This window comes from Ursus maritimus, unplaced genomic scaffold (assembly GCF_017311325.1).
Source record: "Ursus maritimus isolate PB19 unplaced genomic scaffold, ASM1731132v1 scaffold_32, whole genome shotgun sequence".
NCBI lineage: Eukaryota > Metazoa > Chordata > Mammalia > Carnivora > Ursidae > Ursus > Ursus maritimus.
The window spans coordinates 5470856-5483742 of record NW_024425786.1 but is presented as its reverse complement, the minus strand read 5'-3'; the positions used below and the strand labels follow the sequence as shown (position 1 = coordinate 5483742).

The following is a 12887-nucleotide window of genomic DNA, read 5'->3' as shown; positions in this document are numbered from 1 at the left end:
GTGCCCGGAAAGCTTACTCACCACAGCCCCGCAGTCAAAGCTGGAGGCAATGACAGGTCAGGCCCAGCGGGTCTGGCGGTGTTTGGTGGTTGGACGACGAAGTGCATTGCATTTGGTGTCAGTGTGATGTGGATATTTTCAATCTGTGTCAGAAAACCGGCACGGTCCGTTCGACGGTCTCACGTTGAAAATGCAGCGATTTGGAATCACGCACAGTTTCATCGGCAAGAAGCGAGAGGCGAATGGAGTCACCCAAGAACACGCGGACACACGCACGGCCTCATCTAGGGCTGCCTCGCGCTGTGTGTTATAGCAGGAGACACGTCCGTGCACTTCTGACTCCAGACGGCCTTCCTTCCACCCCCACCGTAACCCCGGAGCGGCAGCCCGCGACCCCGAGCCACCGCCCACGGCCCCAAGCCACAGGGGAGGCGCCACGCCCGTACTGCAGTGTTTGTGTATTTCTTAACCATTTAATGTGTGTAAAGCTGTGTTATTTTTATTAGATTCCTGGCTTATTTTTAATATGTGGTTAAGGTTTTGAGTGTTGTGCCCCTAAACCCATTTTTCCCTTAAGCCCTGTGGTTTTGTGTGCATATGTGTTTTGGTTTTTTGTTTTCTTGCATGGGAGAGTAATTTGTGGGAAAGCATACGTCAGGCCACAGCAGAACTGACTTTAATTTCAAACAATCAACGGACGCTGCTTGTGTACTAACACAGGAATTTGGAAATGTCGTTCTGCCATCAGAGGACAGAGACTACGGCTTTCACTCAAGGGCCTCCTGAACACAAAAAATATAAATTCATTCTTGTGACCTCGCTGTGCAACAATTTTCATGCTCTTTTTTTTTTTTTAAGATTTATTTATTTACTTGAGAGAGAGAAAGAGTGTGTGTGTGTGGGGGGGAGAGGCAGAGGGAGAGAATCCCAAGCAGACTCCCCGCTGGGCATGCAGCCCGACTCGGGGCTCGATCCCACAACTGGTAAGATCATGACCTGAGCTGAAACCAAGGGTCAGGTGCTTAACTGACTGAGCCACCCAGGTGCCCCCAAGTTCCATGCTTTTGTTTCACACAGGGCAGAAGCCAAAGGCCACAGGACAGTCACCAGTACAGAAACGATCACAGGACCAGGTATCGGTGGCCAAGTCTGTGCTGAGACCCTTAGGCCATGCCGACCTTGAAGGAGACGACCACCGAGAAGTCAGGGTCAGCAAACAGACATCGGGGCAGATCAGCTCTAAATGCCCAAGAGTTCAGGGCCGACGTGAAGCCTCACGTGCTCTTTTCTGGTTCTGCGGCTGCAGTAAACAGGCTTTCACATGTTCCTACGTGAGGTGCTGTCAGGTGAGCTTCATCTGAAAGCAGACACTCCTGACTTACCTTCATAACCAGAGTGAATCCCCTCCACCAGCGTGAGGCAGCAGGGCTCCGATTCCGGCTGGGTAGGGCTATGTACGTGCATTAAAGAGCGGATAATCCAGAATGGGCAGTAATGCTTTTCTTGCTCTGTCTTGGCCTCCCCTGAAAAGCACAGAAAGGGCGAGGAACCAGTCCTGACGCAGTCAGGGAGCCCAGCGTGAAACAAGGCAGGACAGGCGCCTTCTTGGTGACTTCCGAGAGAGAGCAATCCAAATCTAAAATGTTTAAATGCGTTTATTCTAAAAAGAAATGTTAGTTTACATTTTCGATACCCAAGGATAATTACACTCATCCATTATTCAATGAAAAAGGGGATTTATGGAGAAGCAGCTTAGTGGGTTAAAAATGGAACTAACCACCCCACGACTTTTCTTCTGACCTGAAACATAACTTCCCAGTGTGACCTCCCTACCTGTCTCACCTCACACGTCTAACCCAAGCACCACATGACAGAAATCAGGGCTCCCTGTGATGACGCGCCCCCAAAGCCAGCTCTCCACCGTCCCTGCCTACACTCTCCGGAAGGACTGACTTAGTCTTGGAGCTTCGGCTACTGCCTGGTGGGCACAGAGCCCTGTGTGCGGGGACGCGCTCCTCACGCGCCTGCCTGCGCAGGGAAGCAGGGTTAGGAACTGCGCCCCAAGCCCCGTCCCTGGCTGTGGGGCAACCCCCTGGGGAGGGGCGGCTCGACTCCCGGGCTTGCACCCTGTGTCATAGCTTCAGCTGCCCAGAGGACATTTCCCCTTGGATACACCATGGTCCCCCTAGTGTCAACGTGGCCACAACCGAATCCACGCTCCCCCGTTTCTACCCGTCACACCTTGCCTCCCCCACCGTTGTTTGAAGTCATGTCAGGAGGTCTTTAGCTGCCTAGAAGCTCCACGTCCACGTCCACGTCCACGTGCACTGGTGCTCCCACCCCCACCGCCTTCCTTGCCCCTCGGCAGACTCTGGGGCCTCCACCCCGCGTCTCCACTCTCAACCGTGACCCTGCTTCCGCCACTGAGAAGAGAGAGTGGCCTGACCCTTGCCTGGCTCAGAGAAGGCACACAAATATATTTACTAGCAAAACAAACACGAACAGCACCTAGTCCGTGGCAAGCACTGTTCTAAGGTCTTCATAACAACTCACCTGTGAAGGACTGAATGAACCAACACAGCCCTCCCCCCTGCACCCCTTTCCCCGGGGTAGCCCTCCCCAAGCACTGGAGTGCTATCAGCTCAAGGCCCCCAGCCCCACGGAGTGCTGACTGATCCATTAGAAGGACTTTTCGCTTGAGTTTTCCACATCTCGAGCCTTTAGTAACTTCGATACTCGTGTAGGCAATCGTGACGTCACTGAACCACATTTTCTTCTTCTTGCAAAAGTAACGTGAACACATCACAGTAAATTCAGAGGAGAAAAATATCACTAATAAATCCTATCAGAAATCAACTACGATTAAAATTTTGGTCCGTTTTCTTCCAGTTCACTATGTCCTTCTCTTAGACATATCTATCTTACTTTCTTTACAGTCATTTAAATTTAAAAAGTTAGGGGTGCCTGGTTGGCTCAGTCAGTAGAGTGTGTGACTTGATCTCCAGGGCACAAGTTCAAGCCCCACATTAGGCACAGAGCTCACTTAAAAAAAAAAAATAAATAAATAAAGTAAAATTTCAAAAATTCATTTTAAATGTGACCAAAAGTCAAAAAGCAAACAAAAACCAAAAGATCCCCAAACAGTAGGCATTTGAAAGTATACTTAACCTCATCCAGCAGTTCTTAGAGAGACAGAGAGCATGAGAGCATGAGAGAGCGAGCGAGCATCCCCAGGCTAAGAATGATCTCTCTGTCCTCCCCTTGATTGTGCTATTATCTAGTCATTTTGTGAGGGTAAGCTGCTTCTTCTCAATTGAAATACAAACTTTTTGTGGAAAGAACCCAGCGCTCGCTGAATATAAAAGAATCTAAAAAGGGCCAAATAAAATCAGAGTGTAAGCCACCGTTCCTGGCCCCCGCAAGCCCCTAGACTTACCGGATCCTGCAGAAAAAGGATTCACCGGAGCGAATTCATACTGAGATGCTGCGGAAAACAAAGTGTTAGTCACCCCCTCCCAGGGCAGCACCTCCAACGCAGGAAGACCCCAGCTACCCCCAAACCAACGAGAAACTATCCTTGCAAGGAGGAGATACTCTGGATTCAAACAGGGCTCCTGCCCTCGCTTTGAGATGGAGCCGCATCCAGTACGTTCCAGGGGGCTTCGGTACTCTAGTAGGGACCCTTGGGGAGACAGTGAGGGTGCGTGGGACTGGCGGCTTTCCCTCGTTGAACTGCTGAAACTGCCCGTGGTCCTCCTTCCCAGGTCAAGGCGATAATCCCGGGGCACACTTACTTTGGGGGCCATATTCTAGTTCACTGTGACAGTCCGGACGTTCCTCCGATCTGGACAACTTACAGTATTCAAGTATAGGATACATAAACGTCTTCCACTTTTTTCTGTCCTTGGACAAAATCCCTGAAGTTGGGGCCTGTAGAGGACACGATCGTCTTATGACTCTCACCGTGGAGTGTCACACTGATCCACAGAAGATCGTACCAACAGGGTCTCTAATGACACGTTCTCACAACCCTCATGCCAATGGTTGTGCCAGTTTTATTGATTTCTGCTCTAATTTTATTGATTTGTGAAGTGGTAATTCAGAAATGTTTAAGTTTGCCTTGATCGAGGGACTGAACCTTTCTTCCCACGTGTTTGTTGACTATTTAGCTCCCCTCTGCTTAGAGCTCCTTGAATTGATCTTTTGGGCATTTGCTCGCCGGAGTGAAGAAATCCTCAGTTATAAGACTCAAGGTAACACTTAAAACCAATGAGATGTTTTACAAACATACACTGAAGGAGCATAAACAACGAGAACTCTGAAGAACCAAGACAGGGCTCGGGGCCCAGGTCTTGGCACTTCTGAGCAGAGGGTCACAGGAAGAGTCAGAAGATGGGCTTCTGAACCATCAGGGAAAACGCACATGATTAAAAACAAAAAACAACTAAACCGCAAGAACTCCAGTTTCAAAGGCACCAAGGATCCAACGATCAGAATTCAGAACGCTAGGGGGTCACAGTCCAGGAGTTCTGAAACCAGAACACTGTCCTGACAGCTCGCGGTCAGCTCGCTGAATTCATTACTCTAAGACACCCAACAGCCCTAACACCGAAACCACCCCAGGAAAGGCTCAGATGAGCCTGCGGAGGAATGACAGCAAGATAAGGATGTTCCAAAAATATTCTTAATTTTTTGAGATGATTTTTATGAACAGGACTGATTCCTTGGTGTCGCTTTCAAACGCCCACCTTTGTGTGACTACAGATGCCCTGTTTGATGGTTCCAGCACAGGGACTGACGCGGTCAGGAGGGGCACTGACTCCGAGCAAGGACCCTGGACTCACACCGCCAGGGTGAAACCCGGCTCCACGCCTACTGGTAGTGTGACCTCGGTGAGTCCCTTAGCTCTGTGCCTCAGTGACCGCAGTGGCTGAGAAAGGGCGTGGTTCCCGGCTTCAGGGGACGTAACTGACCACAGGCCACAGCTGCTGCCCCGGGGCCCTGCTCCTGTGGCTGTTCCCACCCAGAGCCCGTGCACAGAGCCGTACTGAGACGGGACCATCCCATGGAGACGCAGGACTCCCCCGGCGCGTGACTGTGGCTTGGACTTCCCTTTGACTGCCTGGCCAAGCTGTCTTTTCAGCTATGCGGCAGGTCAAGCCTCCTCCTCCCCAGTCCCCTTTGTTCCTGCTTCTTCCCCGGGTGTCAGACGTGCACTGTGGGCTGAGGGCGCCGCTTCCCTCCTCCCCCACCACCCCCCGCAGCCAATGGCTTACACAGCTACCCCTATCTTGGCATTTGCTGCTCAGCAGACCCAAACTAACAGTTACCTTATCTGTCAACTGGGGACGGTGATGGTATCCACACCTCGTAAGGTTCTTGGGAAGATTAGTCAATCCACTGAAACATGAAGAAAAGTCCCTGGCAAACAGTAACCGTTCAGTAGAATGGTAGCAACAAAGAGGACCCCTAATGTTGCAGAATGTTCCAAATACCGAAAGTGCTTTCTCAACCATTGGCATGCTTGCTTCTCACAGCAGTCCCGTGTTAGCACGCTGGTAGGACATGGTGATGACTTCACCGTGAGAAGCTAAATGGCCTCCTTCGTTCTTAAAGGGACAGAACTCAATTTAAAACTCAGATCTTCAGATTCCTTGCTTAAAATTCTTTGCACATAGGAAATACCGCAATTCTACCAGAAGAGAGACTTCCATACACTGTGTGAGGATACCAGGTGCCTGAATTCAACTGCATTCTCTAGGGGTCGTGCAGGACGGAGAGCCAGACCGTGGGATCTCGAACAGTGATGTGAGCCCCTTATCATTTCCACACCTCAGCTGTAGCAGATGAATCCTTGATTTTTGGAAGTGTGCTCTAAAGAAACAGTGGTCAGATCCTTCTGGGAGGCCTGTACAATGAACCAAAGGGGAAATGTGCTCGGACGCCAGGCCAAAGGCTGACAACTGCTGAGTTTATAGCTTCCTTTGTCCCCTTCATGTTCTATGAGCTCAAAGGAAGGGCAGAAGGAGGCAGCAGGGGCCCAGGCCATGAACGGCTCAAGAAGAGCTGGAATCCCTGAGGTGTGCGAGGCAAAGCCCAGTGCGAGCAGCCGCCAAGAGGAGCACCATCTCTTTAAGGAGGAAGTCAATACTTAGGTCCCCAAAACAGTGATTTCAGGGTATATTACCTTTTTACACGTTGGGGAAATATCATGGCAATAAGTAATTTGCAAAGATAGCACGGCTGAAAAGAGCAGACAGAGACCACAGAGGCCACGTCGGGCTGGGGCTTGGGGGGAGGCGGCTGGGGAGGCGCGAGGGCGGACAGAAGGCGCCGTCCGCCCTGCTCCCGGCGGTATCTCAGCACCGGGAACAGCTCCCGGCCCAAGGGGCCTGCTGAGTAAATGTCTATGGAGTGGACGAGGGGGCAATAAAAGCAGAGAAACAGATGGACAGTTAAAGGTTGAAAATACGTGTTCAAGAAAGAGGAAGAGGAATGAAATCAATGTTTTTGAGTGAGGGGAACAGGAAAGAGCTGGAAACAAGCAAGGAAGACAGGTGTGCGTTCCGAAGCGTCCACGACCTGCACACAAAAGACGGGGCAAAGGTCTGCCATGGAAAAAAGCAGTGTGCGAGACTGTTCCCACAGGACCACGTCCTGCGTTAGAAAGTCAGGATGGGCCCGGGGCCTCGATTTGCAAGATGAGAAGGTTCTGGAGGTGTGTTTCACATCCATGCCAATGTACCCAACACGACTGAACTGTACCCTTAAAAATGGTTAAGATGGTACATTTTGCTAATGGATTCTTTTTTTTATCATAATAAACAAATCAACTTTAAATTCCAAAAAACTAGAGAAAAGGGCTGGGAATCAAAAGAAAAAGGTTGATCTACGCTAAGCTCTTTAAGACACGCTTCACAAAGAAGGTGAAATAAGTAATAATAAGGTGATTTTAAAAAGAAATAACGAATCATTTTAAAATATCACGCAGGATTGAAAGTCACCAAGGAAACTAGTACGAGGCATGCCCAGTTCAGGGAAATAAGCATTTCAGAAGAAAAACAAAGTAATGAGATTCGTGAACTTTTAGGAAGAAGCAAAACTGGAAGGGGAGCTAACCATGAGAAGTTTATCTCCAAAACAAAGCAAAGAAATAATGAAGTCAATGTAAGAGGGAAAACATTTAATTTTATTAACTTAGAGAAAACAGAATCTTTAAACAATGAACCCGCCATACGGTACGCAGGCAGTCACACCGTATTTCAAAAAAACCCATATTTATGATATAGAAGCTGTAAAATTAACTTGACTAAATGAAAGCATATCAACTGGAACTTTGTTATTGGAAGCATTTAAAATGCTGTTTCCAACACAGTCTGACTTTTTATTTATTTACTTATCTTTGTTTTTTTTTTTTTTTTAAGTTTTATTTTTAGTCATCTCTACACCCAATGTGGGGCTCGAACTCATGACCTCAAGGTCAAGAGTTGCACGTTCCACCGACGGAGCCAGCCAGGCACCCCACATTCTGACTTTTTAAATAAAGACATAAAAAAAGCCATAGAGTTTGCAGGTTCAAAACAACACGTTAATTTTGGTACTCCTTCCGAAAGATCGCAACCGATCTTTATGCGGCAAGGTGAACATCTGAGCATTGGACCCATTACCTCTTTGGGTCCAGCTGTTCCAGGGGGGAAGCTGAGCGGGGCCAGTGTGTGCACAGAACACCCTCACATCTTGAGGAGCAAGCAGTTCCACAAAGTGAGAAGACTCCAAGAAATCTTTCTTACAATTCGGGACTGAAGTAGCCTGTTCAGAAATGTGACTAACCCTCCAGACAGAAATGAAAACACTGCCACAAAGGTGTCCTAGGAAAGCATTTAAAATAAATGCAAATATTGAGATACTTGCGAACAATATTCCCTGAGAGGTAAATTTCTTCCAGACTCCTCACGTGATCCACGCACGCACATATCCTGCAAAGGCAGCAGGATTTTCCGACATATGCCTTAGTGATCGTCATCAAACCTGCATTTTATCTTCTGAAGGTCAGATTTCCATACCAAACAATACACCAGCTCGTCCGACTAAACGTGCGTACAGCATATTGACTGAGGATTCCTTCTCGTGTGCAGACTGAGGGGACTGTCCTCTCTTGACCAATGCGTAACTCTAGGCTTCAAGACCAAGCTCAAGAGTCTCCTTCAAGACCCCATCTTTGACAAGCCTCGCTACGTAAGAATCATTTCTCCTATCTGTTGCATCAGACAGCAAGAACATTTATAATCGGCCACCGTTTGCCTCTGCCCACATCGGCACGTCCTCCTCTCTAGTTCTACCTGGAAGATCTTCAAGGGAAAATGTTTTCTTAAGCCTTTCCTTGTCTCTTCCATCTCCGCCACACCCACTAGGGTCCCACAAACACCCCAGTCAGTAAAACAAACACTACTGTGATCTCAGGGGCAGCTCCCGATCCGATCTTACAAGATCTTTCAGCGTGACGTCTACACATAAAACAAAGTAATCTCCATCACATCAGTAAGGCGTGAGGCTGAACGATTCTGCCAACAGGAAGAGCTTCAAAAAAGATACACTACATGTCTCTTCCCAAATTTTACAGAAAAACGACAGCACCTCAACTCACCTGTTCTATAAAATCCAGTCGTTACAACTTGAAGGGGAGTAAGTATTGGAACCAAGAATGATATAAATACAAATTAACGATTCGGAGATTAGAATAAAATGAGGGTGGTTACTCTGCAGCTTATTTGTTTTCCCTCTTAATTAGAGAGAACTCAGGGATGCTCAGGAGGCAGGGGCAGCTCTTGAGGGAGGGCCAGCAGACCACCGCTCCCGGGCGGCTGCCTGGGTTTACCCCTGTGCTCCCGCAAGGGCAGCAGAAACTAACTACACAGTCTCCCCAGCAGCGCGCTGCTACGGTCTGCCTCGCGTCGTGGTTCCTGAAACTCCCGCGTATTAGGTTTCAACAGCTACATCTAGATACGGTTGTTAGGAGAAATCACCCAGGTCGATACGGCAAAATGTGTGGATTCTTACTGTGTTTTTGGAAGTGTACCCCAAAGCAGCCGTGGCCAGCTCCTCAAGGCCGTATGCGGTCACAGCTCCACGCTGACTGAGAGTCTGGAAAAACTCACTGTTTGCTAAGAAACACAGGAAAATAAACAGGTGGTCCGGTGACAGCGACAGCTTAAGGAAATCATTTTTACCACCACTGAAGTTGGCTTATTTTTTAGGATGAGGACACCTCGGCGTGTCCGCCTCAAAACCAGATCATCTTCTTTCACTTGAAACACTGAGAGTTGTACACACATAAGCCTTTGGATTTTAGGATTTTCTGATCTGCATCACAAGGAGCAAGATCCATACAAGGTACGATAACCCCAAATTCCAAGTACATGCATGTGACGTGCTCATGGCAGAAATATTACTTTCCGTATTCAGGAACTGTGTGTCATACCTGACATCACAGAGGTCTGTGCTAAACCTGTACTTTAAATCCCTGGAAAAGAAAGGTCAGAGATAAAAAGGAAAAGGTGTTTGCAACTGTGCATTTCTAATATGGCAAATTCCTGATATATCATGAACGAACTGTGACAGTATGTGGATGACCAGAAAGGCAAGCTGTACTCAGCCAAATGTATGTTTTCCCCAATGCCCTTAGAAGACAACGATCCCCTTTAAAAAGTGAGTCTTTAAAATGTGCTAAACTCTACCCTCCTGCAGCAAATCATCAAAACATGGCAGAGTCACTAAACAACAGTTCCTAAACTATTACACAAACGAGGTTCTCCTGATGTTCCTAATTTGCAAAACTATGACACGAATAGAATCCTTGTGGATTTGCTCATCTCGCATCAAGCGCCAAAAAAGCTCAAAACACTTCAGGGACCAAGAACCACACCGACAACTCTTCCGGCTTGGCCGATGTTTAGGAGCAAAATGATGTATTTGCACGGCTGTACTTTTTCTCCAGCTCATTTACCTTGTACACCGTGTACGCAGCAAAGGGCATAGTTGAGGGCGTCCACGGTGCTTGGCTTACTGTGTCTCCCTGATGGGAAGTATTTTTTCATTTCTTGCACAACCATCATAAGTTCTTCAGAAGTTCAGTCTTGCTCTTCACTGTAAGATAAAAAAAAACCCAAACCGTCAATTCACACTTTCAACGAGAAGAGCAGCATACGATGTGCCAAGCAACTTTCTAAGGTGCATCCCGCGGATCAACTCATTTAGTTCACAGGTTTCTTTTCCCCTTTGCACAGGTGGGAGATCCTGGCCAAAGAAACTAGTAAACATCGAACATTTTCCATTCTTGCTCATTCCCACTGCAGTTCCCCCACTCCCTGCTCAGCTAAAGCCTTAACCACTCTTTCTGGACTTCTGGTACTCTTTGGTAATTCTTCAGTTTCCCAGAGCTTTTCATTCCAAGTTGTCTGAATATCCCCCTAAACTTTCTCCTAGGCTTACAAACAAAAGAATAAAACAATTTAAGCCCCCCTTCCCCTGTACTAGCCCGAGAACAACAACAAACCAGGTCATGTCACCTGTTGCGGCTCTCCACTTGTGGGCTCCCCAGCTGGGATTTCTGGCTCCACATCTCCTCCTTTCCTCGCCCCACGGCCTCAGAGCCGCAGGCCTGTGGTCCTTCAAGTTCCTGAGATTCGTTCCCCCTGCAGTCTAGACATTCACCGCTGGACGTTCCCAGGTCTTCACAGGGGTCGATCTTTTGCTCGGCAGCCTTCAGTCTGTTTCCTGCTTCTGTTTCACTTCGCAATCAGCGACAGGAATTTATTTCTCATTTTGGTCCATGCCACTGCCTTAGGGAAAATGATCGGTCATCAGGAGCCGGCCAATACTGATGCCCGGTCACCTGGACGAAGTTGCCTCTGCAGGATCTCCATGCAGTCTCGGATGGCTCCGCTTGAGGGAGCAGCTCGAGGCGGGGACACAGTGGGGACAGGGGTTTAATGACACGGACCATGTGCTGTGGAAGCCGGGTGTGACAGACGCCCCCCTCCCCGGCCAGACTCTCCCATTCGCCGGCCTGCCCACCCGCGGCTCCGCACGGGCGGCACGCACCCAGAAACTGGACCCGGGCAGAGGGAGCTTCCGGCGCCAAGTTCAGGAGCTCCAGGTTCCCGGCCCGGCGCCGCCCGGCCGCCGGCTCCACAGCGGAGAGCGGACCCGGAGAGACCTCCCGGGCCCGGCACAGCACTCACAAGCAGCCGCCGCCGCTCGCCCCGCGGTGCCGCGACCCGCGTAGTCCCCAGGCCCGCCGCGCGCCGCGCCCCTCGCGCTCCAAGAGATGCGGCCCGGCCCCCCGACCGAGCGATTGGCAGCCGCGGCCGACTCTGCGCGCCCCCATTGGCCCGGGGGTGGGGCCTGCGCGGGGGGGTGTTACATAACTGGAGGCGAGGGGGCGGGGAGAAGGCCCCGGAGCCCGTTACGTAACGCCGGGTGTCGGGCGGAGGGCGCGCTCGGCCAATCCCGGCAGGCCGGCGCGATGACGGGGGGCGGAGGGGCCCGGAGGGGGCCGGAGGTCTGGCCGCGCTAGTCGAGTGCTCCGCCCCCTTCAGGGTACCGGCGGGGGTGGGGTGGGGTGGGAGGGGCTACGGCCGGCTAGAGCCAAGCGCGGCTGGTATAGGGTGCTCGAGCCGCCAATCACTTGGGGGCGGGACCCGGGAGGGGTTGACCGGCCCCCACGTGAGGGGCGGGCAACCAGGCGGCTGGGCGTGCAGGTGCCAGGGGCAGTCGGGGCGGGGGTGGGGGGGTAGCCCTGGAGCGCGGGTCCGACCAATCCCGGGCCGCGGGAAGAAGCACTGCACATCCGAGCGCCTCGTCTGCGCCTTCTCGGGTTCCCTTTTGCGTGTTGCATAACTTTCCTGCTCTCGCGCCCGCCAGCTCTTGAGGCTCGGAGGCCCCCGGCAGTAGAGCAGCCCCGGGAAGATCAAAGCCGGGTTTCAAAAACGGAACTTTGACGACGGACTCTAAACATTTCCCTGGTCTTCTTCAAGTTACAGGTTGATTTGGCAACGGGGGGAAGACAAGTGCATGTAGAAGACACGGTTTCAGAAAAGGAAGGTGTGGCGAAGTCCTTTTAAAAATACCAGCTTGAAGGTTTTTTAGATTGCGTGTCAACTCATCGGAAGTGCAGAGCTCCACCCCTCTCCAGTGCCTGGTACATGAAAAATCTTCAGTCTTTATTGGATGAATAAAGGAATTGTACAGAAAAGGGTGGGGGGGGATTGTTCATATCATGTATTGGATAAACCACCTCCTTTTTCGAAATGATGGCCGATCTCCCTCTCCTCTCCAGTTTTGTTTTGTCGAACTGCATTCATTCAACACGTATTTATTGCGTGGATGATCTAGGCCGGGATGATTGTGGTCCCTGAGAAAGAACGGTGGCAAAAGTCCCTGCCATTCAGGGCGTCTACCTTTTATGAAGACGGGAAACACAAGCGAGTGCACAGAGGTCCGAAAGTGGAGAGTGCTGTGTGGAAGATGAAACGAGGATGGAGTGTAGCTGGGACAGGGATGGAGGGTGAAGGAGGCAACAGACACATCAATCTGGTGATCGGGGAAGCCTCTCTGAGAAGGCGAATTGAGACCTGAGTGTGTGTGTGTGTGGGGGGGTGGACCCAGCGGAGGGGGCAGAAGGCACCTGCAAAGGCCCCCAGACCTGACAGGGGGTGTGCTGACAGAGCAGGTGTGTTGTTAAGGACCAGAAAGACCCTCTACTTTGGAGAATTCACAGAAGGAGGAGGAATAGTGTGAGGGGAGATCAGGAAGTTAGGAAGGGCCAGATTATAATTAGGAAACGCAATTTGGGTTTTTTTCTAAAGGTAGTGGAAAGAGGATTTTAA

The 12887-nt window shown here is 50.3% G+C and overlaps 1 protein-coding gene across 1 annotated transcript in view; it reads right to left on the bottom strand.

Moving 5' to 3' along the window:
- Positions 1–10124, bottom strand: part of PER3 (period circadian regulator 3) — a gene marked incomplete at its 5' end in the record, with an annotated part of 31632 nt that extends 21508 nt beyond the window's left edge. The window contains 6 exon segments of the mRNA XM_040645535.1: positions 1383–1508; positions 3425–3484; positions 7668–7826; positions 7829–7868; positions 9058–9161; positions 10004–10124. Coding sequence (XP_040501469.1) covers positions 1383–1508; positions 3425–3484; positions 7668–7826; positions 7829–7868; positions 9058–9161; positions 10004–10124 — 610 coding nt within the window.
- Between the last annotated feature and the right edge of the window lie 2763 nt (positions 10125–12887).